The following is a 26244-nucleotide window of genomic DNA, read 5'->3' on the forward strand; positions in this document are numbered from 1 at the left end:
TCTCTCTCTCTCTCTCTCTCTCTCTCTCTCTCTCTCTCTCTCTCTCTTCCCCTCCCTCTCCCCTTCCCTTTTCCCTCTTTCTCTTCTCTTTCATTCTATGATTAAAATATCGAAGCATAATTTTACTGCTTCCCAACGGGCAAAATAATTTTCCAAGTAACCGAGTTTCGGCCGAACTTAGTTCTTAACGTAGATACATACGCAATCTTTCGTATAAATATAATTTTATTTTTGCAAATTTAGTTACTTTCTTGCGAAAACATTTGAACGTAATTTATTCCTCAATCCGTGAAAGAGGTCTCTTTTTTCGTGTTACTTTTATTTGAATTTTAAAAAGATTTAAGTCATACGTAGAGCAGGAAAAGCTTGCGCATGTAAGTTGCGCATTAAATTCTTCGTGAAAAAATTGTTGAAAATGTATCTTGGAAAAGCGGAGACGGACGCTTTTAGATCTTCGAAATGCGTTGCCGTGCTGTGCTTCGAATTAAATCCTCGGCTGAAAATTAAAGCTTTTACTCTGGCTCGCCGAGGTAACGCTTTAATATCGCGAAACATCGCGCGAAATAGCTAGTTTACGTCGGTCCGTTAAAGGGACTAATTGCGCGCGCGAATATACAAAAGTTCTTTAATTAAGCGAAACCACTGTTGCGGCAAATCATTATCGCGATATTAGTAAAAAATTCGAGGACTCTAACTTGCGTTACGCGCAAAGCACCGGCAGAAGATTATTATACTGTTATACTGGATTTAATGCGAGGTGCTCTCGTTGTCAGCCAGATATTTCGAGAGGTTTTCCAGGCTGCAATTTTATACCGTATTAAGCCCGCAGAAGCGACCGCTATGAACGATGCCTCGTAAGGTTTTCATCAAAATTGAGAATCGTGTTATGGTAAATCCAACGTATGGGTATTAGCTTCGATAAATTACAGAAATCGATAATATGAGAAGATAAATTCTTATATTCTAGTTAATTGTCGCTGAAGAAAAATCGTAGTAGATTACAATAAAACACAATACATTCAGGCGGAGTAAACTGTCGCTGTAAGAATTGCATCACGACAAACTCACCCCGTCGCTTTTCGTCCTGTGACAAGGATAGATAAAATAAAGAACGATTCGCGCCGCTATTTGTTATCGGATGCATCGATTATGAAGGCCGAGCGTGATAAAATATGGGTCGCGGCCGAAGACTGCGAGCGAGAGTGGGAATATAAGATTCATACGGGCCACCGTCATTGATCCTTATAATTCATCGAAAGCCGTTCGAAGCACGCTCGCGTGAGATATTACCACGGGAAGTAGAAACTGCAGGGAGAAAATAAGCAGTAGTAATAACAGCAGTAGAAAGTGTTTATTGCTGTCCTAAAATAAGCCTTGTAAAAGAATAAGAGAAAATAAGCAATGAAAAATTCAGTAATGTATCTTAACAATGGCTATAACAGTAATTCATAGCCATTAATCTTTGCCTAGCGTAGAAAGGTAATTTAAAGTAAAATAAATATTGATAAAGTATTATATGCAGAAGATTAAGGAGTTAATTTTTGAGGACATTGAGCAAATTGAGTTTGTAAATAACGATAGATAAGTGAATCCCAAATAAAAGGTGCGCCGTGTTACAGAAGAAACATCAATAGCTATATCGATAAATCTTAAAAAAATTTAAATATAATTAATAAAAGATGTGATAAGATAATATAGATAAAGGGAAACGTGCGGAAGGAATTCTGGCGATTACCAGAAATAGACAGGATCGCCTTCTTTTTCTTGCAAGGGGGACGTGGAAGATGGTGGGGTTGGATCCCGGGCCCGGGCCAAGACAATTCAATAAGCTCGGCGGAGTGTGGATTTTTCTGATTAGCCGGCGAAGTTGGATGGGTGGCCGTGCGTGATCGTCCTGCCGAAACGTCGGCGGCCGCCGCAGGAAGGGCCGCGTTTACTTTAAAAGTTCAAACGCGCGTCTCGAACCGCTCGGCTATTCGTGTCATGCCCGGAGAAGTGCACTCAACGTCTCCGACCCGGAGGGCCGAGTTTCAATCGGTGTCGAAGCGCCGCTTCGTGAGCCGCTTGCAGTCTGCGCCATCTCGGTTCCATCGATCGCTCTAGTGAACGATTTAATTGTGACATCGTCACCTCTCGTTTGAAATTATAGTGTAATCGTGAAATCGGTATCATAGTCGATGATAGGAAGTATTAAAGACTAGTTAATGGAACTTTTATTTATATATATAAAAGATTTCATATTTTTAATTTTTTAATTTTTATACTTATAATATTGTATTATTATAAATAATTATTAGAGGGAATATTCTTTCATCTATTTTTGGAACTAATCTATATTATAATTCAATATCCCGAAATATGCGGGACCACGGCTTCTTCAACGGGTAATCAGGGTGTCTTTTCGGTCGCGTCTCGAGATGGTCAGATATATCGAACAATCAAGGGATAGCTAGAGTAAGAAGCGGGGAGGTATAAGCTTTGAGAGTTAGGCGGCGGCTCGGCTCCAAGAAACTAGGAAAGCTGACGTTTCGCTTACGTGCAGAAACTGGCAAGCACGTGGATATATTCTCTCGTCTAAATGGATTTATCGAGCGAGCATCGAGAGCCTCCCCCATTGAAAACGACGAAAATTGAACGGACGTACGCAAAAAAAAAGGAGGATGAGATCGAGAGACGGAACTCTCGAGTTTTACCATCGCGCTCGCGACGTCGCAGTGAGCCGGTTTTTCCGGACGCGCGCGAGATAGTCTCGACGGGAAAACGCGTTCCGTGACTCAATCTGGAGATCGTCCATCCGTTGACTTTGATAAACGAACATGGCGCGGGCGATTCTTCCCGTAGGAAAGTTTCGTCCGGCTCGGGACAGCCCCGAAATTCGTGAGGGCGAGCCAACACATTAGGTCAGCCTGCGATGTTTCAGCGAAACGCTAACGTTCACGTAATCACTCACCCTAAGGTAGAAGAGAACCAACTTTTGGAAAATTAAATTTATCTAGGTTGCGAAATAGAATGTAGCAACGCGAGTTCATAAATATTTTTACACGTATATATTTACCATTATTTTAGAACGATTGTTTTTTATTTAAAATTTTATCACACATGCGGCGCACAGAAACCGTTTGTTGTGAAAAATTGTTAAAGTAGTATTTAAACTTCTATTTTAGCTCAAATGCTTCTAAAAGTCCAAAAATTCTCGTAAGATTTTTAATTACTTTATCCAGATAAAAATTGCGACTTTATAAGATATGTAAAAGATTTATGTATTTAGATGTATATCCGTTTGGAGGATCTTGTAAATGGCCATTCGAGCGAAGGACAGGGGATAGAGAGAGAGAGAGAGAGAGAGAGAGAGAGAGAGATTTGTTCACGGAATGAAACATGTCGATATCGAAATTCGGTTAACTACTAGTGTTCGCAGCCGCAACGACGGGCGGCGGCCACTGACAAGACAGGAACGCCGGCAATTAATGGGAGGTGGGACTTAATTAGTACAATCTCAACAACGTCCACCTACCCGCGTCCTTTCTCGTTGTGTCCCTAAATACCGCCTGTTATGGGACATTCTCGTGGGGATAAGGTAATGTTCTCTCGGAAACCCGACTAAACGTGATCCTAACGAAGCCACATACTAAAACCTATGATTATTCAAGAAATAATATCTCATAATTAGATTTCTATCTGGAAAAGTACTACTTTTTTTACATGATAAACGGATATTCCATTGACATCTCCTTCGTTTGCTGTTTCTTCGACCGACTTAAAATCGAATTAGTAAAAATTTCGCACATTAAACTTGAGACTTGCAAATAGACAACATACATGTATGTACATATAATAAAATTTACAGTGAATTTGAACTATTTTTGTATCGCTGTTATTTTAAGTTCTGTCTAAACTCTCAAAAATTTCCACGGTATAATATGATCAAGACTTTTTTTAATAATAACATAATTATTAGAAATGAAAATATGGTATTTTTGAAGGGGTATGCAATAACTTCTCTTTTGCAATAAAGATTTTAAGAATTAAAATCAAAGAGAACGAGGACGTTACAAGTCTCTTCGCCTTCTCGCGCTAGCCGCTAATTAAACCAGTTTGATAAGGTGTCGCGCACTCGAGTCTTTCTGCAGTCCGACCGTATCACGTGGACGCGTAACAGTCGCTATTCCAATCGTCATAAATTGTCGCGCTGAACGTGACGATCGTACCGAATAGCCAATACACCCCGCGCGATTCTGTCATTCGACCCTCGTAGCCGCCGCTACCGGGTGCTACGTAACCAACGGACCCCTTTTCCCGGGACTTTTGACCACCGATTCATCTCTGCCATGCTGCGTTATCGATCCGCCAGAAACGTGCCAAGGTTGCATCCAAGCTATCCATGGTTATCATGAAGCGTCGCATAATGCAAAATCCTCTCCACTATTTCCCAACCCTCGATGACGTCTTTGAAATGACTTTTGCGCGACTAAAATTTAGTATTTAGGTAAAACGATCTTTCCTCGCCTAACGATTTTAGAAATGATTTCAGAAATTCTTAATCAAAATCTATAAGTAGTTTCCCGGATTTCCAATCGACTTTAGATTAGGAAATTTGTAGACAAGGACGAGACTATATGGAAAAATATTTTTTCTCACGAATATCTCTCACCAAATTAGGTAGATTTATTTAAACGGCAGACGCGTTATTATTCGACGGTGATTAGCATAATCGGACGGTCCGTGTAACACGTACGGCAAATAGACAAAACGCGATGGGCGATGCCAATTAGCAGGTGCCGACGTTAATGCAAATGGCGGCATTAGCCGATAATACCGGGGGTAATATTATTATTTCACGGCAATAATATCAGCGTAATTCATTCGGCTTAATCAAGAACATTACTGCCACGAGAAGCGCAAATCTATTTTACCGTCGATAAATTCGTGCGCACCTATGCAAACGTAATGTACTACCCAGTGAACCTCGAGTCAAATTGCGGGATTGTTCGCCAAAATTCGCGAGACCGTTGCGTGAAGTTATATAGAATAATCAACAACGATGTTGTAAGAAGATTATCGGAAATACATGTATGCAACAACATAACACACACACACACACACACACACACACACTCTCTCTCTTTCCCTCCCTCCCCCTCCCCCTCCCTCTCCCTCTCCCTCTCCCTCTTTCTTTTATAAAATTATAAAATTATATCGGAGAAATAAAACACTTAATAATAGAATGTAATAGAACTTATATAATAATTATATATTATCTAATATATAATAATTATTTGATAATTGAAATAATTTTTCTAATAATATTTAATAATAACAACCTTTTTTTAATGATAGAAATAATTGCTATCGCAGAGTAAAACTCTTTATGCAACAAACTATAATAATTTTCGGGAGGTTCTTATTTCTTGACGAGACATAATCTTGGGCTGGAATATCAGGGGAGGATCTGTGACGAATCTGTCCCAAAGTTACAACGCGAATCATAACTTGCACATTCACCTAATCGCGTTACATGGCGCGCTCGCTTGACAATCAGAATACGCTCTGGTTCTCGTTACGTAAACCATAATCGATCGCACCGCAGTCACTGACGTCACTGGCTGACCATCGTTATGACCGACACTGAATCTTTTTTCGAGCACCAAAACCAGATACCGCGCGATATGGTATTTCTATGCAATACGCGAGATTGCACCTGCAGCTGAATACGTCACCGATCGCCGCGCAACCGGGCACCGGTCGGCGGCCCGCACACCGGAAATAGACTCTGTAACCGGAGAACTTATTTCTGGAAACATGGCCGCGGTTGTACGTGGGGTCCTATTTCGGGCTCGAAAACAGCGTCCAGCCGCTGTTGCGTTCTCTTCCTCGCCCGCTCGCCCGTTTTCTTCCGTGTCTCGCCCTCCTCGGCGCTCTGCAATCAAATCGAGCGATTGAAAATCAGAGGGAACAAATGGAAAATCTGACGCGATTAATCATTAATGTAAATGATAATTTAGCGAAAAGATGAGCTATCAGCTATCAACTCGAGCGATACGAAGAGGGATATGAAGATACGACGAGGTCTCTGTCATCGCGCTAAGAATGACGAAAGAGCTCGTGAGGGTAATAAAAGTGGTGACCACATGGTAGCGGCAAAGCCATAAATAGAGGTCGCGAAGGACCATATGTACGTGGAATGATGCCTGAGCCATATCGGTGTTGGTTACGCGAAAGCAATCTATTTCTGGCGGCTGGCTGCTGCCGATCCCAGAATCCGTAGCGCGGAAGACGCAAGCCCGCAAAATTTTATCTTCGCACCGTTTATTACTAACTCCTTCACGCGGCACTATTATCTTCTCTGCCATTATCCTTTCGATCCTTGTTCCTATCCTCGCCCTTTCCGATCATCACGAGTCTCCGTTTTCGTCAATGTCGACGACAACTCCGGAAATCCCTCGATTCTCCGACGATGACTTCCTCCTCGCGACGATTCACCAAGACGCAGCTCCATACTTCTTTACATTCCATACGTCACATTCACTATGGGAAGTAAGGAAGCACGGAACGGTCGCCCGGTACTACAGGCAAAGCTTAGGTCATCCAAGTTCCGACTTGCTCTCGAAGTGAGAGCTTTTCTATTTCGTCCCAACTGCTGCCGGATACGACACTTCTCGCAACAATCTCCCTTTGCGAATGCACCGGTAATTCGTACTGCGGATCCTGAAAGATCCTGAAACACACTCCAACGAGGAGTACCTGGCGCGTCGGGAGCGCTGGTACCCCCTCGTACCCCGGAAGATCCTTTCGGCTCAGCACCTGGTTTCTTCCAACAGGGAAATTATTACTTGGCGGCCGATCATCGAGAAAGTTCCTGACTTCCTCGAGACTTCGAATCCTGCCAACCCGGGTGACCGCTTCGGACTGAATGCTACCAAAGCTTCTAGCACGGTCTCTTCGGAACGAGCCCTCTAAAAATGGCTGCACAGATCCCATTGGCCTTTCCTCTCGAGTGACGAGAGGAGCCGACACCCCCCTCGTCGTCGTCGTGTGCAGATGTAAGCTTACACTCGAGACGGCTACCATGCGACGGCTCGGCTCGGCTCGGCTCGGCTCAGCTCAGCTTCTCGGCTCCCTCGCGTAGCGCCTCGCCGCGCCAAATTTGTCTTTACCCGAAAATAGTCAGTCCCACGGCTGCCACCACATGGTGTGACTATTCCTGGTCCAGACTCGAGTGATAACTTACCCAGGCCTCTCTGTCTCATTCCTCTCCTCCTCCTTCTCCTTCATCTTCTTCTCCTCCTACCCTTCGTTTTCTTTATCTTCATGTTCTTCTCCGCTTTCTTCTGCTTCTGTGCCGTACAAAGGCGTGCACGTGATCTCTCGTGTCTCTTGGTAGACGCAAACCAAAGGTGGACATTCAAAGCGGAGTGGAGAGCTTCGTTACATGGCACAGTAATTTATTGCGAAAAATATCACCTCAGCCAGGATTCGAATCTGAACCTTCCTACATTCTGTACGGGCATCTAAACCATTGAGACGTGCAGTGATATTTATCGCAATAAATTTAATGTGTTAAAGTGAATAAACAATAATAAGATCGACACCAATCTTTTTTAAGTTAACGGTGTATAACCAAATCAGTAACTTCTACTTCACCAGTGAATAATTAACAGAAAAGATTTTTTTATTCGACCTAATTGGCTGTCTTTATTAATTAAAATCTCATGGTCGAAACGACGTGGCGATTATAACTGATCAAAATCAATAGTATTGTCGTGACAATTATAATTAATAAAAATACCAAGTTAAGTCAAATAAAGAAAATTTTTTTTAATCTTCATTTTTTTGATAAAATTAATGACCCTTATAAAAGATTATTTGAATACCATTTTATAACGAATTTAAAATTAAAAATTCCTGCAAAAGAAGCAGTTAATTTTATGAATTTCTCTGTGATGAAACACCGCGCGTAACTCAATATTTTTACTTACCTCGCGGCGTAATCAGACATGACACAAGGAAAGTTCTAAGCGGCAAAAATAAAAGTTTCAAGAAAAGTCGTGTTTAAAAAAAAATCCTTTTTTACCCATTTGAAATACATACACCTCATGTTTATCTCGCATTTTACAAATGCTTTCGCAATTGAAATCTTTATATAGTCTTTAGTAGCGCTATCGTGCTTAACATTCAGTGATTTCTTCACCAAAAAGTGACTTTTTGAAGATATCATTACGTCAGCAGCCGTGTTGATGTTAACTCTATACCTCATCGTCAACGATTACACTCACCATATATCGACCAGATTGTAAATCCGACGTAACGGTATGTCGCGATATTTCGGGGGTGGGACATTTGGCAGCTGCCATTGGCGACCAAGCAGATGTCTAATTTCTGGTGAATTTCTTCGTGCGAAAACAAAGTTGGACCGCTGTCGACGTTAATTCTCGAGGTGTCGCGCCGTCGATCGTTAACACGATCGTTATCGGCAACGATCAACGTCAATGACGATTCTCTCCCGGTACTAATGGCGTTACGGTCGTGGACACCGTTAACAACGATGATAAATACAGTATCGTAAATGCGCGAAAGCTGAATTACAGGATCATACGTCTCGCGGTATTATTTATAGAAAGATATGCACGACGATAATGGCTGCTGGCGTGCGGCCAGTGCCTCTGCGATTTTAGTATCGCGCACAGAGCGCGGCGATTAATATCAATTTTATACTTTACTATACTCGTCGTCGTTTATGTCACCGATCGATCACGCGACTACCTTGTAATCGCTTGCCTCTTGCATTATACCGTCGACGGAATCTCCGCGTTGTAGCGCAAACCTTTTACGAGAGAGAGAGAGAGAGAGAGAGAGAGAGAGAGAGAGAGAGCTTTGCCAATGAATCGCGGAACGTCGCGCGGAAATCAGATGGCTCTCATGAATGAGACTCGAGCTACGGGATCAGCGCAAACTCGGTCCCACTATATTTGCGATATATCGTCCTCGTATCATCACGCTTCGCATACATCGTTGCAATTCGGTCAAGAATGCTGTTTTGATGATGTGATACCGAAATACATCCCGACAAACAGCCTCGCCGAGCGGCGTTGCAAATTCTCCGGCTCCCAAGTGGCGCGAGTCCAATTTTCGCGTTGCAGGAAAACGGCAGAAAAATGTAACGATAATTCTTATTTGAAAATCCTCTTGATATCCCACTTTGGGACCTACAAATCCTCTGTGTTCGGTGTATTTATGTAAAAAACGCCGGTGTCGAGAATAATTCCAAGAAACTTTTACATTTTATTAGAAATGCCAAAATAAACTTACATCACTTGACAGTTAATGGACTTCTCAAGCATGATTTATTTTATAACATTTTTTATGAAAAATTTATATAACGGATTTTGCGTCATCGGGATATCAATCCGGATAGCGGAGATTAGAAAACTTGTCACCTAGCTTGTCGACACGTTACAACACATCTCGCTCCACTGCCTAACAGTCTGCGGAGACGCTCGTGGATCCTCACGCAAGTTGAACGTCCAACTTCCCTTCGCGGCATTAGCTGCTTGCGCGTCTGTCAACGACAGATTCCTCGGTGAATTCGGAATCCATTTTTCCCGGGGAGAAGTTTAACGGAGCGCTCGGGCTGCATATCTCGCACGTACGATATAAACTTACGGTGTCACTTCTACCGGGCGACTTTCCGAGACGAAGAACTTGGTCGCGACGGCCGACTCTCTGGCGTCTAAAATTACTGGCAGCCGAAGACGTTGCACATCCGCGAAAGTCGACGCGGTCCGGTGAGCCGTGCGAAACGAGTCTACGCGCTAATACCGTCTCTATTTTTGGGCGTCGTCGTCGTTGTCGTCGTCGTTTGTCGTCGTCGTCTTCGTCGTCGGCATCGGCATCGGCATCAGCGTCGGCGTCATGACGGAGATGACTTTCGAAAGCGCAAGAAAAGGAGTAAACGAGAAAATGTCGCTGCTTTTTCTGACCTTGCACCCGCGAGGATTATTCGGAATTGGCAATGTTTACTTGAATGAACAGATAGAGTAAGGTGGGGCTGTTTGAATTAGTTAAAGAAAAAATCGGGTAAAAAATTTTCAAGATAAAATCAAAGAGGCCTTCCCTATTTTGAAAATTGAAAAGTTCTTCCCCGTCTTGAAATGTTATCCGATTTTTCTTTTTCTCTCTGACCCAAATAGCCTCTCCTATAGTATAAGTTATAATCCCGAAATTTGATAAAATAATGAGGCAAAGTGCATCTTTCAACCAATAATAATATTCAGAGATATTTTTTTCTTCTTTCCAAAATAAAAAGTATGCAAAATTCTTTTACGGCTAACATAACATTGACGCAGCTATAATATCTTTGTAAATTATGTTGAACGCGAATGTAACAGCAAACAATATTATTATTACTTTTTTATAATTTTTAAATAATGTTATTTTAATTTTGATCCGAGAGGCAAAATGAATATTGAAATCTTACACGATCTTCCGATCTTGAAATTCATCTTTTGAGTGAAAATCTTATCCCGCGCGCTAATTTCGACTTTATCAGAATTTTAATCCAAAACTTATTAATTAACGTGTCTAACATGGGACCGGATAAGTTGTGAAGAGAATGACGTCTGATCGAATTTATTCCGAGGGGAAAATTTACTTCAAATTTTTGTCAAGGAGCCACTAGACACTTGATACATCCTCGTATCTATCGCCGGAGCAATTTAATGATTTTAGCATGCGGCACATGGCGGAGAATAATTAAAGAGAACGTCGTTTCCTTCGTTCTTCGGGAGGAGGAGGAAGACGGGGGAGCTTTTCCTTAGCGGAGGCGCCGCAGCCCCCGCCGCTCTCGTGTATCGGGTTACGAGTTCGTCGTTGAAAATAGCCTTTACTTGCGTACTAATGGCGAAGACTCGAAGTAACCCCGACTGAGATACACGGCGCAGGTCGAAAGCCGCGCACACTCTCTCTCTCTCTTTCTCTCTTTCCCTCTCTCTCTGTCTCTCGAAAGAGAGAAAGAGAGTTGTCGGTTGGATCTCGCGCTAATGAAAGAAAACCGCGAGGAAACCTCGGGAAAAAGAAACGACCGCGAGTTGCGGCCTCGCTAATTATCGTTAACTTAGTACAGGAAAAAGATGAAACATCATCCTGTCTGGAGTGACGTAGTCTTCCTCGATTTTTCCCGATTCAGCCACAGTGTTTTCGACGTCCAAGGAGAAATCGCATTCTGGAGATCGAACATACACGCGAGTAATTTACATGCCGAATTCGATACATCCTCTTTTCTTACGTCAGAAAGATGATAACACACTCCGCGTCTCTCTCTCTCTCTCTCTCTCTCTCTCTCTCTCTCTCTCTCTCTCTCTCTCTCTCTCTCTTTTCTTCCATCCCATCGAGTACATACACCCTCGCTCTCTTTCTCTCTGCAATTTCATTCTCATGGCATTGAAACAGCCGCCGGCGCTTCTTCGCGAATAGACAAGACGATGGCGATAGCGCGAGGTACCTAGGAGATTCTCGATGCCGTTGGAATTCTATGCACGGCCGGGAGGATGGTATTTACTTACATCGAATCATGCCCCGAAATTACTTTTACCCCCTTTGGATACGCCACGAACGTTTCACTTGCAATCTCTCAAGCCCGCAAGAATCCGCTTGTTATTAGACTGAACGCATCCAGGCTTCTCCAGAATTATTTTCAAGTGTCTAGACGTTATTTAGGAAATTCTTGACTTCTGACATCAATAGCTGAAAGAGCTGTACATGTATTGCTGGAATACAGCAGCGCTCTTTTCCAATATCCGGATCATATCTACGAAACTTTTGATTTTTGCGATTAAAGAAACATCCAATGATATTGGAATAACCTCGTTATTTTTTTGAAAAAAAAAATCACGAAGTTCTGAGATAGCTGAGTCTTATTTGCGACTTTTTATATTTCTGATATTTGTGACTAAACAAATCTTTGAAGTCGTAGAAAATGTCGTATAATAAGATTTTTTCCTTATCAGAATTGAGAATAAATAAGTTATCGTTATTTCAAAATGTTTTTCGCATTGTTAAAGATATACAATTCTAAGTACATCAAATTGGGCTTCTTGTTTTTCGCGTAGTGAGACGTTTCTTACACATCACAATCCTTTGACTCCTTTAGAGAATCCTCACGAAATACTTTTCGCTCGTGAGAGAGACGATCATGCAATTTTTTAAGAGGATTCATATTGTCATCGAAATCTAATGTACTTTTTTCCTTGAAACTATCATTTCCACGCGACAGATATCTTAAAACAACGACAGCTTGCGTCTTCTGTTGTGAGAAAAGTCGAGAAAGTTTCAGTGTTTATTTGTTAGGTTGGAGACATAAATGAGTCTCGGTTTCGATTCCGACGAAGAAAAAGCCCTTTCAAAATACTTCAGAAAATACTTTCTGGCTCACGTTATGTGGATTTTTTTGGAACTTCCTATATATGCGGGAAGAAGCGGAAGCTGCGACAGGAAGTTGGCGAAACGCGAGAGAGGAAAACATAAAGGGCCCGAAGGAAGCCACTTTTCAGGCGTCTAGGAAATCCGAATAAGAAACCTAGAAGCCAACCCCCGGTTATGGGGGCGGAACGTGCTCGCTTTTTGTCTCGTGACAAATCTGTGTAACTTTATTCGAGAGCGTCGCAAGAGAAGTTAATGCTGTTTGTCTCGTGGTAGCTCGGGGGAACGCGCGAATTGCGCGACCAAAAAGTTTGCGAAACACCGAAAACAGGGTGAACTACCTGACGTGCCCCGCTTTGCCACCGGAAGCGGACCAAGAATGGACGTTTCTTTATTACGTCCTCGACGATCCTTGTTTGTATTATCTGACCCTTTTTATTCTCTTGTTACAATATTTTCAACTATTGATAAAGATGTATCTATATAATTTTTCTCGCTTTTATAATTGTACATTGCAAAATTTATTAAATTCTGAAACTTATAAAAAGGGATATGTATTACATTCAAATCTGTGTTCATGATGATATTATAGAAACAAAAAAGAAAGTAATTTTTGGGGAGTTGTACCTATGCTTTTTTTATTCGTGACTTTACATAATAACTATCGAGGTACTAAATGGTTAATAGGGGTTAATAGGGAATGGATTGATTGACTGAGTAAAATAAAGCATTCACGCTAACAACGACCTATGCGAAGTTACAGGTATATGTTATACGAGCAAAAACGGGCGTTTATGCGGATAAACTCTCGAGTGTGCATTGTGCCACGGAATTTGATATCGTCGGATGGATATAAACCTTTTTTTTTTAAACGACACTTTCGCGTTCATCCTTTTGTGGACGCGATCCAGATCGGCATTTGTGCCAGAATATGCGTATTTGAAAATATTTATCGTCAAAAACACCGAATTAGACGGAATTACATGATTTTAATTACGGTGGATGCGTATGATAAAATTGTAATAAAGTTTAATTTGATGTTAGATAATTCATTATGTGCACGTTGAGAAGGAACAGCCTCTGTTTGTCGTAATTAATTACTCGTAGTAATTAATTACTTGTAGTAATTAATTCTTAAGTAATTACGACGAAAACATGCCAAAATTCTTTCATATCTATGATAAAATTCGTCGCAGAGCTCAGCAAACGTATCCGTCGTCTCTTTTCTCATTTTCTTTTCTATAACTTCTGGAGCTTCGCCAAAGCGCGAGAAACCGGAAGAGTTGCTCAAACTAATGACAAGAGCGATTCAAAACACTGGATTATTATAGCCATTAAGAGTCCGATCGCAGCCTCCCTGTCGCTTTTACTTCGGGGAGACACGGGGGCGAGCGCTTTGAAACTCTGCACGAGCATCCGAGACAGCAATTTGATGATGCAGTAAAACTTCCGCGCACTACGAATTTAAGGCGAGCATTAATGGGCGTATTAATTAAGAACGCATTAATTCCGATATCACTGGGAAACTTTGCGCATATCTATATGCGATCTCGCGTATTTTTTTTTTATGCGCTGCTACCAGGAAAAGACTCATTTTAAGGTCTACTTAATACGTTCGTTATTAGTTCATAATTTTGAAAAAAAAAACGTGCATGAGAGATTACTTCTTATAAACTGCAATATAAAACCGCAATTAATTAAATAGTTTTTACTTCGACATAAAAAATTATTCTCTTATCGCGTCATTCCAAAATAGTGATAATAGCACAAATTTTAATTTTAACATTCGCTATTTTAACATAACGTTGTCACAAAATAACGCGAACCGGCATATAATATCAAAAAACTTCTAAATATATTAATATGCAAACTATGACAAAAGACATCCCGCATCTCGCCGTTTGAACATTATACTTTTTCGTATCAATGTCATCATAAAAAAATCACATCCACGCGCTCATAGCTGGCGGAAAAAGACAAGATATAAATTTACGAGAGGAATGCGGGCCGTGATTTTGCCATCTCGCGTGCCACGACGCGGGAAAGAATTATTGCGAAACGATAAGGGACAAAAAAGAGACTTGGATGCTCTCCCAGCTCGTATAACTGCACGGTGACGTAAGTCTTTAACGATGGTGATCGTGCGGAAAATTCTTTTGTGTCCGCAGGACACGCTGTCACTATTAACGATCATCGACCGTCATCTCAGGGAGGACAATAAACCGAATTAATTAACGCTAAACTAATTATCAAGTTTCACAAAGGCGATTTAACGTATCGTGTTTTAAAAGCGTTTGACACGTAACTTCACGTTTTCAGTGCCGTTGAGGAAGGATTGAAATAGCGTGTCGAAAATGACGACAGATTCATTCGTAATCGAGTCCGACGGGCGAATCGCGAACTTACGAGGACACGGGCGCGAGAGACGTAAACAGCCTCCAGCAGACGGGATATGTTTCAGAGCCAAAATATCTCTTCCTCCGCACCTACCTAAGGCCGACCGACTAAAGACGGATAGACGTGTTTTCGTCGGAGGAATCGAATAAGCAAAATAAACGGGACGGAATTCATTCAGGAAAAACGCGGCGTCGCCGACATCACCTTCCGTCGTACTTCATGCCGGAATCATTTTCATTCCTCGTACTCTTCCTTCTTCGCACCCCCGCCCCCCTCTTTTTCGGCTGAAAACTTCTCACTCTCGATTCGGGCATATACATTTTCCTAGCGGCAAACAGCATATTGCTATTAGCGGTCGAAATCGTATACATTTCGCGAGGATGCAGATAATTTCTATATAATAACAAATTTAAATGTGATTAATGTAGATGCTGGACGTTATGCCCAAATATAGAATTGGCAACAAGAATTGTGAATCGAGTATCTATATAAACTGTAGATTATTATATGTTTATATATATACATAGACATTCTAGATCTCTTATGAACAATTGCTCAAAAATTATCGAATTATATCATAGAATTATATTAAAATGATTAAAAAACGATAATTGCCAATACAGCATTACAGTGTAACTGTTTTTATTTTTAACAAATGCATACGCGAAAAAGCTGTTTAGCGCAATATGATTTGAACATTATTGTAGAAATTAATAATACAACACGTTCTCTCTAAGGTAGAAAATTTTTTAGTAATAACACACGCTGCAACGTTGCATTTTGAAAGTAAAGAGATTACGGATACAGTTTGGCAATTTTACCGAAAATCGAGTATCCCTGTTATGAGTGCTTTTACAAGAGGACAGAAAATCATGATTAAAGAGATTTATTCGTTGCCAATTTATTCGTTTATTCGACCAGAAATACCATTTAAATGTGGCTGCAGCTAATGGAGGTGTTTAAACTCTTTCACAGTTTGTTAAGCTCTCTTTTTGCACCGCAAAAATTACAATTTCATGAGAATATGAGGATACTACCAGGTGCTTGCTTTATGTACATAGTTAAAGAGTTTAACGTTTACGCGTGTTGACGCGAAATATACGGAATTCGGATAGAGATTAATTTTGATCGTAATTATGTATGAAGAAAATAAAGCTAATAGCGGTAACGTATTAATTTGCACTACGTAATCAACGATGTTAATAACGATAGTACTAATAATTCGCGGTAAGATAAACAACGTTCGTTAATAATTACAATATGAAAATACTATGGACGATAAGATGATTGTAATACTTGTCGTACTCGGCATAAGATGTCATATATAATGGAACTTTGGCACAAAGATATAAATAAATACATTTCAAAAGCAATTAGCAAAGAGAGTAATTATCAAATTACTGTAAAAGTATTAATTATTTAGAAAATGTTAAAGATAAATACAGTAATGCTGTAACTTAAAAAGCGCTAATGAAAGACTACAGAATCAAAAGATTAAAAAAAAATCTTCTAATTGCACTCATTAAATTACGATTTCGAGATGTTTAGCGTTGGTTCCCAGCTTTGGTCCCGTCAATCCTTCGATCGTAATAAAATTTATATATTTGGGAATTTAATTTTCCGCTTCGACAGGCATCCCCGTGGAAGTCCTCTAGAGCCATCCGTGCATGGGCATGGGGAATGAGCTCGCCGCCCTTCCCTCCCAGCCCGAATTAAAATAGCCGACGAGTGCAGCTATCACGGGTGACCTACCCCGTGGTGCACCTGCGACTCGTCTGGCGGTGCCATCGCCGTCATATTTTATGCCAAAGTCATTTCCATCGCCGCGGAAAAGTTCCACCCGCCCCGTACGCCCCCGCGCCTTTTGCAATAACTTTTAAAGGAACTCAGAATTAATATATTTTTTTCAGGAAGACCTTGGTGCTTTCTCAACCGCTATCGCTCTCTTTCTCTCTTTCTCCCTTACTCCCTCTCTCTCCCTTCCTTTTCTTTTCTCGGCTAGGTATTGAACGCATAAATTACACGACTTTACCGAACGCGATCGAAGTATTTTCTTCCTTTTCTTTTTTTTTTTTTTTTTTTTTTTTTTTTTTTTTTCCACGTAAGTTCTTTTTTGTCATGAAATTTTTTTTAGCATTGCGCTTTGTGTATGCGATTATTGTTCTGCTCTTTCTTACGTCAATACTCTATCTTTCAGTTCATCTTTATACTTAATTCAAGGTTTCTCGTTTTAGTACACGAACCGCGATCTACTCACTGCATAATATATTTGTATAAGTTAGTTTACACATCGTTACATTTACACTCCGTATGTAATTTCTTATGGCAAAAACGCGCCCAAGGAAATAATACACTTTAAAATAATACACTTTAATTTAATAATTCTATTATTAATATATCTCTAATTCTATTATTTATATCGTTGCATAAATAATAATAATTCTGTCAGATATTTCCAGAATTAATAAAAATTAATGTATTGTTATTATATGTATAGTGGCTAGCAATTAGCATTATATTACAATTCAAATAAATTTATCATTAATAGTTATTGATTGATTAATTAATTTGTTATTAATTGCTATTAGAAATTGTTTTACTACGAAAGATATGTTGTATAAAAGACATTTGTTTCACCACTGCAATCGCGAGATTCAATCGTTATCGTTTTCATTTCTTATATCGCGACACCTTTCTTTTTTCCCTCTCGCTAGCATTTTTGTTCTTCGATCGCAACGCCGTCCATTCTGGCACCAACCCGGAACGTTCCAACCCCGCGACGTCCAAACTTTACGGATAGAATTAGTTGGTAGTTGTGATTTAGTTTTGGTTCGATTACCTGCCTTCTCGGTGCTCGAAGTCCCCCTCCCCCCCGTTTCAACCCCCGCGGGGTCCGCCGACTAATCCTTTCATAGGTACTATCCTCGGAGAATTTCAATTTTCATCACGGCGGCGGCTGCAAGATTTCGTTAACCCTTAGCCCTTCCAAGATAAGCCAATTCACATATACAAATTTGGCAAACGACTTTCATTTAGATAATGACTTTCAAACATAATATCTTTCTTTCAGTAGAAAAGAAATAGTTTTCAATTAGCATGCAAAAAATAAGAAAAAATATTAAGTTAAAGTTGCAGTTTAATTTCTACAGCTATTGTATATTTTGTCAAATTTTTTTGTTACAAAAAAATGTAATATTGCACATTAAAGTAATAATGGCACTGCGAAATGTTGTGTATAAAGTAATAAAGAAAGAAACTAGGCTAGAAATTGCATTGATGCGAGGCAATCTAAGACGTAAGTCAAAATATAAACACGTGAGAAAAACGCGTAAATTCTGACATTCGTTTCTCTAACTTTTCGCGGAGACTTTACTTGGTTTGTTAGTATTTACGGGAATGCTCTATTCGGGACACCTCGCGCGAAAGAATCGGAAATGCCCGTCGAAAGAACAACGTCACGAAGTGGCAGCTTCGGCAACGAGGCCGGGGGAAAAATACGGAGGAAAAGCGCTCCAGTAAGGAAGAAACGAAATTAGAAGGACGCGGAAGCACTTTGAGAAGTTCCTCGCTTAATCCGGATCTAACTTCCGGTATTCGGTACTCACGGCAAATTCCAATTTTCGTCGGACACTTTGCCGATGAAGTTTCGCGAGACGACGGCGCGGCGTGGAAGAAAACTCCCGCGCGCAGGAGATTTCGATTTTTCTCCCGTGAGTTCCCTTTGGTTTTAATCCCGCCACATAAAAGGAGAAATAAAGCGAGAAAAGAATGAAAAAAAAGCGAGAACGTGACGGGTCGAAGTATTAAGAAGAGGAGGAGGAGGAGGAGGAGGGGGCCGACAGTATCGGGGGCACCGGCTCTTTCGCTGGGTGCGCCAACTCCGATGGAGGCGCCCGGAAATTGCGTCACGGTAGCGACCAACGTTTCTCATGGTTTCTGCATATTAGAGCGCGTCCATCCTCTCTCTCTCCCCCCCCCCTCCGCACGATATCGTCCCGTCACCCACGAACGGACATCGCCGATTCGAACTGGCCGTGCGTTCCTTCCTGATTTACCGAATCGGCTGAATTCGCCGAAGTTAAACTCAGAGACCCGATACAGAGGCTGTATGAAAGCTTATATAATCACGGGATGATTAGAGCGTCTGTGGAATTTCTTGAGATAATTTACTCTTAGAATTCGTGATTCTCTTCGCAGTCTTTCATTATATACGCGTCTTTGCAATTGGACTTCGAATTAGAGTTCCATTAACATATAAAGGCCCGCACGAGATTATATAATCAAACGTGACGTTCTAATCGAAATGAAATGAAGTGAATCAAGCACTGTGTACTTGCATTTGAATTCGTTTTGCGGAAGTATTTGTTGCAGTGGATGAGAAAACGAATTCAGAAAAAGTATAGAGTGCAAATTTTCATTGTTTATTTTATATTGTCTTTTTCTTTGACGAAGAGAGAGAAAAGAATCTGCTGTCGTCGAATATTAGAAACTAATTTATCTCACGCACGATCGACGGACGGGGAGGGCGCGGCGCGAAAATCGGAGCTCTAGTTTATTGCGCAAAGTTTTTGATCGAATCGGATGTCGCGCGAATGACTGAAAGAAAATCCGAATACTTCGGAGCCATCAGCTGAGGAGTGCCGCCGTCGCGTCGGGGCGGGCAAACGAAAGGGAAGATAAATGGAATTCCGCCGGAATTCCGCGAGGCTGCGGCGGATAAATGTTTTAGGGACTGGAGGCCCTCGTGGTTTCTCAGTAATCCGTCGGTGAAATGCCACGGGAAGACTCTCGCCGAGAAAGATCGCAGCTTCCGATTTTATCTTAGCGCTAAATGAACGCGAGTGAGCCATTATCCTATTGCGATCGGAGGTGCAATCGGTTGAAAGAATCGTACTTCTGATATATAGTACAAATGATTGTCGTATTTCAATAATGTTGTTTTTTTTTATATCTTCAAATCAGGAAGGAATATTTAGATATTTTATTTCTAAAGTATTGTCGTGAATAATAATTTATTTATGGAAAAGCTAATGGAAAATCACGATAAGTTGTAAGGAATAAAATATAATGTTACGAACACATAGTAAGATAACAAGGTACAAGAAGCAATTAATTGGAAGGCAAATGGAGCTCAATAAAAGGACTAAAGAACAAAACAAGAGAGTAATTTCTTATTTATTGAGAAACTTGAAAAGACATTCTTCTAATATTGCGATTAATTTAAATATAAGCAATAAACGCATGTCTGATAATATGCATGTTCTGTCAAATAAAAGGCACGTGCACATCTTCTGGAAATAAATTTGAGACGAAAAAGAAGAAAAGAGACAGCTTATGCAATAAAACTTGCTTCATTCTCCTTTTATATTTTATTCTGCGTTTCGCACATTATACTTTCATTATATTCTAGTCTACTTCCTAATGCTCGATTTCCTTTCTAATTATACATATCTATCGCTAGAACGTACTTGACCAATGACATTGCGTTTTCGTAGGCTATTAATCCGCTGATAATTCCCCTTCCCTTCCTTCCTGAGTCGGACACGAAACAATCCCGCGTTTCGACAATGATAAGCGGAATTATTTCCCGCCGCGGCTCGCTCGACTCACTGCGTGGCCGCTCTCGAGATCATCCTCTCTATATCTGTTTCTCTCTCTCTCTCGCTTTCTGCATTCGGCCTCAAAATCCTCTCGATATCACTCGCGACGGACGGACGGAGGAATCGCAGCTGCGAGAATTCGCGACGGCAACGACGACGGTGGCGGCGGGCAACGAATACTGAAATAATCGCGAGTCCGCGCTATATTTAGCGAAGCGTTGCGTGCGGACGGAATGATTCCGCGTGCGATCTCGCGCGCCTTTAGCTCATCCCGACGACGAGCTTCCATTCCGCGATCGGCACGACGAGGAATTACGCGGTATCGATCGTCAGCGATCCGACGATGACGACAACGAAGAAGCGTCCGGTCTTTCTCTGTCTCTCTTTCTCTGTCTCTCCCTTCCCCCCCTCGGGTCAACCGCTCGTGCTCTCATTGTCATTTTGCACACGCTCGTGTCAATTATATTTAGCGTGTCACCGCGTGATCTCTCACTGACTCACTGCACGTCGCGGATCGAAACACGGGAGACGGCGCGAGCCTCTCGTCGGATCGGACATTCGCAGCTCTCCCATGCAGCTCGAGAGGAACAGAGGCACGCGTGTGTGTCGTTTGGGGCCCGCCGTGGCATCGGGTTCTCGGTAGACTCTGCCGACCGCGATGATGCCACGGCCGTCGCTGACTCACTAAATGCCCGATATATGCGTGCGCGAACCGCGCGCGCGAAGCGCGAAGCGAGTCCGACTCGCGTCTCGCTCGTGAACGTGATCAACAGTTTTATATCCGGAGATTTTATTTCAAGTCTCTTCAAACACCGTAAAATTGCGCCTGATTTGTTTCCAACCTGTCAAGATTAATTTGCTAATACACGTCTGATTTGCCAAAATAGAAAATATTGAAAAAAAAGCAGAAAAAAAATCCAACAGAGAATTTTTAAGCTTTTGTTAAAATAAGGCGTTCACGAAATTAAGCTCACGAAGAGGTCAATAGCAGAAAGAGAACGCACGTATATACTCGTATATACGCAACAATCTATAATCTTGAAATTAAATTATATTGTTAAACGAGGAAAACTTGCTTAAATGAAGCTTTTTATATAGTTTAACTAAGAAAAAAATTAAAATAAAAAGTTAAAATTTTTATAAGAAGATTATAGATTGTTAAGTTTTGATTTAGCTCTTCTCTTTTCCTGGTATCAAGAAAATCCCGTGCGAATCGATGTTTCGCCCTCAGAGATCATCTTCGTTTATAATCTCTGAGCTACCGAATGACGTCGGTACGTGTCTCTAATCCCGACACGATACGTCAATAAACGGTGATTTGAAGTCGTAATGATCAGCCGCGAACTGGTGTGTCAGCGTAACGGTATTAAGTAGTACGTCGGGAGTGCCTAACGACGGTTCATTGATGCCAATAAAGGAATAGAGACGTCGACGGCGGACAAAAGTCCTCGTCGACGAGCGACGGGAAATTAATCGCGGTAATAATATCGCGCGTCGCGCGATATATACGCCGCCTAAAGTGAGGCGGGAGTATTTATGCGGGTCCGGGCCCGCGACGATTGCGACGAGTTTCGTCTTTGAGTGCCGCACGAAATGCGACAGGATGATATTAAAACCCGGAGACTGACAGGAGAACGCAATAAGCAGAGCGTCGCTCGCTCGCGCTCGCTCATTTCTATTTATTACATCGCGTGAGGCTGCCGTTGTAATTGCGATAATTATCGGCGTCCTTAAATCAACGTCGCGACGCCTTTCATTCATGTACGAGATCCTACGCAAAACTCAACGCGAATTTTGAATAGAGGACAATAAATTTCCTCGGGCGACGTGTTAGAACTAAACAGGAAAACACAAAAGTCAAAATTTATATCTTTGTATCTTCCTAGCCGATATTTTGTAACTTGGAATACTTATTGTTTATACATATGTGCATACCGCAATAGATATCATTTGATTTTAAAATACATATCATTTTATGTATCTTATTGTCTTAGATCGATTAAGACTCATTAAAATGTACTTACACGTTATGAGAGTGGACTAATTATTGCGTCTAAAAGTGATCGAAATGATATCTATAATTCAAGATACAGATACATATATTTTTATAAATTGCTTTAGAAGCAACGCTAGTGAACCAGGCGACCTTAATCGCCACATTATTCCTATCGTTTCACTCGTAATTATTTCAGCAAGCCGTGAAAATTGAGGCGGGAAGGAAAAAAAAGAGCCGCGGTACAACGAGAGCGGAATAAAATCGACGGGGGAACCGGTCAATGACGCAATAAAATCGCGCGCGCGTCGTCGATGCCGGGCACGAGTACGTACCCGGACATAATTGGCAAAGTAATCGATTTATGGTTATTAACGCGGTAACGGTAACACTCGCGATCATTTGCATATTCATGACAGGGAGAGTCGGCTGTGACTCGCGGCCGCTGTCGCTGCTGCTGCTGCCGCCGCGGGTCGAGGTGCCGCAATCGCACTTGGATGCAAAACGCGCATCCCTTTAGACCGCATTAATGAAAAACGACGCCGCTTACGCGCCATAAAAATTTGATGGTCTCCCACGGAGCGAGACAACGACGGTCGACATCTATAACAGCATCACGAATTTAACGCGAATATTATTACTCCCGTACGACTCCCGCAAGCACATTATAATACAATCGATATATGTAGGCAATAATTTTTGACAGATCATTTTACTTTAACGCTAAGAATAAAATAAATACGATAGATACGAATAAATATGATTATGATTATTAGACACAAATTTTGACCATTAAATCATGCTTCGCTGATTTTTCTTCTCGTAGCATAATTTAATTTGTCATAAAAAAAAATTTTTTTTTTTATTTTTTTAAGTAACTGTTACTTGTACTCTACAACAACACAGAAATATTATGAGCCTATTTACTAAAATTTCCGCAAACTCTTGCAGTCGGATTTCTGATTCCGCGAAACTATCGTGACGCATAACTGACGAGGCATCTCTCTAAAAGATGGGAAAGAGAACGCGGGATGGCCTCCTGAGCCGTTTGCGAGATATTTCGAAACATATGTAGGAATCACATGTGTGATGAGACACACACGTCTATCCCCCTCATACCACAGCAATGGCAACCGCCTCGAAGAGGTCCCCTCGACGAATGCCCTAAGAAACAGCTGTCCCTGTCTCTCTTCGCCACCTTACCATGGGGTCCCATCTCTACCATATCGAATAGTTAGAAATATACGCCAGATACACGGAAGTGTATCGTCTAATAAGAAAACTTGGGATAATATTGTAAAGATGCAAGCAAAAACGAAAATACATTGTATCATATATTCTCGAAAAATTTCTTTTGTGATATATATTGATATATTATTATCAAAATATGTTAAAATATAATTAGTTAAAAATAATCATAAAAGATAATAAAATTGAGCAGTCTATAAGAAAAAGAGGATATTAATAGAACATGCATTGTACACAAATGAAATAATCGTATAAAATAGAACAAAATACGTTGCAGAAAATAGAAAACATGTGCATCTTTATGTTTTATTCAGAACGTTTCTAGAGAGACGTGGAAATTAATTAGGGCAACTCGTTACAAGATAATTTGAACTAAAATTGCGAGTGTGGCGGGAAATGGATTTTCCGCTTTGAGGATGCAATCGTGGCTTTTTGTCTTAATGCCTCGCATCTCGTTTAATTTCAGTGCGATGCGGGTGCTGCTGTCGAAATTGCCGCGACCCTGGATCGTCGACGAGAAGAAAGATGACGGTTACACCGCCCTTCATTTGGCTGCCCTTAACAATCACGTGGAGGTTGCGGAACAATTGGCACGCGCCGGAAAAGCTGATCTGGATCTGCAGAACGTGAATCTGCAAACCGCTCTGCATTTGGCGGTCGAGCGACAACACACGCAGATCGTCCGGGTACGGATTATTGTCTATTTTTTTGCTATTGTTTATTTGTTATTGTATATTTTTGCGAATACCTGCGAAAACCGTTCGCTCCAATTTCGACGCTTTCAATTTGGAACATTTTTGTAAAAAAAATTGTGGTATTTAATGGTAATCAAATTTATAATAAACACTAGAATAAATTTTTTTAAATCGACATCTGGGGTAATGGATAATTCGAGTCGTTGTTCTTTCCCTGAACGAGGATCGATAATTCATTTTACGATAATTTATCCGATCGCAGCTGTTAGTTCGCGAAGGCGCGAATCTGAATGTCGCCGATAAAGATGGAGACACGCCTCTGCACGAGGCCCTTCGACATCACACGCTGTCGCAATTGCGGCAGCTGCAGGACGTGCAGGACGTAGGGCGGCTGCTGATGGGCCTGGGCACTCAGGGCCAGGACAAGAAGAGCAGCTCCTTCATCGCATGCTTCCTCGCGGCGCACGGCGCCGACCTGGAGCTCAAGAACAAAAAGGGCCAGACACCTTTGGACCTTTGCCCGGATCCGAATCTCTGCAAGACTCTCACCACCTGTCACAAGGATAAGGAGTCGTTAGTACCTATTTGGGAGAGGAGAGGAGCGCTCTTTCGAGCCTCTTTGCCCCTTAACTTCAAACTGGATTTTATAAGAACGCCCCCCATTTATTAAAAAATGTTGAATATAATAACCGAGGTATAGACCCTTTTTTTTTTCAAGATTTTGCTCAACATAATAATCCGTTAGTGGAATTTGTAGGAATTTTTCTTTCGCAAAAACTTTGATTTATTTAATACGATTTAATAAGAGAAAACAAAAGATTTGATCGCAAAGAATTTAAAACGCGAATTCGTACAATTGATTGTCTCGTTCCGTGCTCCACGTCTAATTCCCTGTGCAATTACACCATACATCGCCGTATCTCTTAGGATAATAATATTCGGTAACGTGTAGTTCCCCTTTCCAGGCACGACATCGACGAACCCCCTGTCCCATCGGCGGCGATCGACGAGTGTCTCGTATGCTCCGATGGCAAACGAGAGATGCTGTTCGGTCCCTGTGGGCACGTTGCTTGTTGTAACGCCTGTGCGCCGAGGGTGAAGAAATGTCTGATTTGTCGTGAAAATGTTCTCTCTCGAGTAAAGGTAAAATATTGACGCTATTATTATATTTTCCTATTATTAGAATGTAATATAAATATATAATGCCATTTTCACTTTCAAAACTATTTTTTTACAAACTATTTTTATATTAATATTAGATTTATAAATTTCCTGTCAATTGTGTTTTAATAATGTCCTTAATAATAATTCTTCTCCTTTTTGACGATTGTATAAATTTGTTTATAGAAAATGAACTTTTCTCTGTGAGAGAAAAATCAATTTTATCTTTATACATCAGCAATACATTTCCAGTAGCCTTAATTTAATCTTCTGTAAAGCCGCTGAAGTTTTAGTCGCGCAATAAGTTACTCCTTTCATCGATATGACTCGATACAGCCACGCTGTCACTTCGTAGACCGACGATTGTTGACCGAATAGTCCCGTTCTGTCCTGGAAATAGATCCTCGAAACTCTAAACGCGCATTCTACCCATCTCCTGCCTTGGCGCAATAATGGTCGTTTGTTCCCAGATCGAAGAATGCGTGGTGTGTTCGGATCGCAAGGCGGGCGTGCTGTTCCGCCCGTGCGGACACATGTGCGCCTGCGAGAGCTGTGCGGCCCTGATGAAGAAGTGCGTGCAATGCCGGGCCCAGATACAGCACATGGTACCGCTCTCGGTCTGCTGCGGCGGCGGCGGTGATGTCACCTACGTGAAGGGGTGCAACGCCTCAGGTATCAACGTCCCGCTTCGCGCAGCCTCTTCTCGCCTCTATCCTCGCATCTATCTAATCGCACG

General features: G+C 41.4%; 1 protein-coding gene and 1 long non-coding RNA gene across 2 annotated transcripts in view; one reads left to right on the forward strand and one right to left on the reverse strand.

The window, feature by feature from the left end:
- LOC112463025 (E3 ubiquitin-protein ligase MIB1) overlaps positions 1 to 26244 on the forward strand; it is a 353496-nt gene that overhangs the window by 324703 nt on the left and 2549 nt on the right. The window contains exons 10-13 of the mRNA XM_025029182.1: positions 24119 to 24338; positions 24610 to 24920; positions 25313 to 25490; positions 25979 to 26180. Coding sequence (XP_024884950.1) covers positions 24119 to 24338; positions 24610 to 24920; positions 25313 to 25490; positions 25979 to 26180 — 911 coding nt within the window. The remainder of the gene's footprint in view (positions 1 to 24118; positions 24339 to 24609; positions 24921 to 25312; positions 25491 to 25978; positions 26181 to 26244) is intronic.
- Positions 9260 to 9775, reverse strand: LOC112463027. The gene is made up of 2 exons (XR_003041736.1): positions 9661 to 9775; positions 9260 to 9556 (listed from the first exon to the last, which is right to left on the reverse strand). It is a non-coding gene; the product is annotated as an uncharacterized LOC112463027 (long non-coding RNA).

This window comes from Temnothorax curvispinosus, unplaced genomic scaffold (genome assembly GCF_003070985.1).
Source record: "Temnothorax curvispinosus isolate PA1 unplaced genomic scaffold, ASM307098v1 QBEX01012990.1, whole genome shotgun sequence".
Lineage (NCBI taxonomy): Eukaryota > Metazoa > Arthropoda > Insecta > Hymenoptera > Formicidae > Temnothorax > Temnothorax curvispinosus.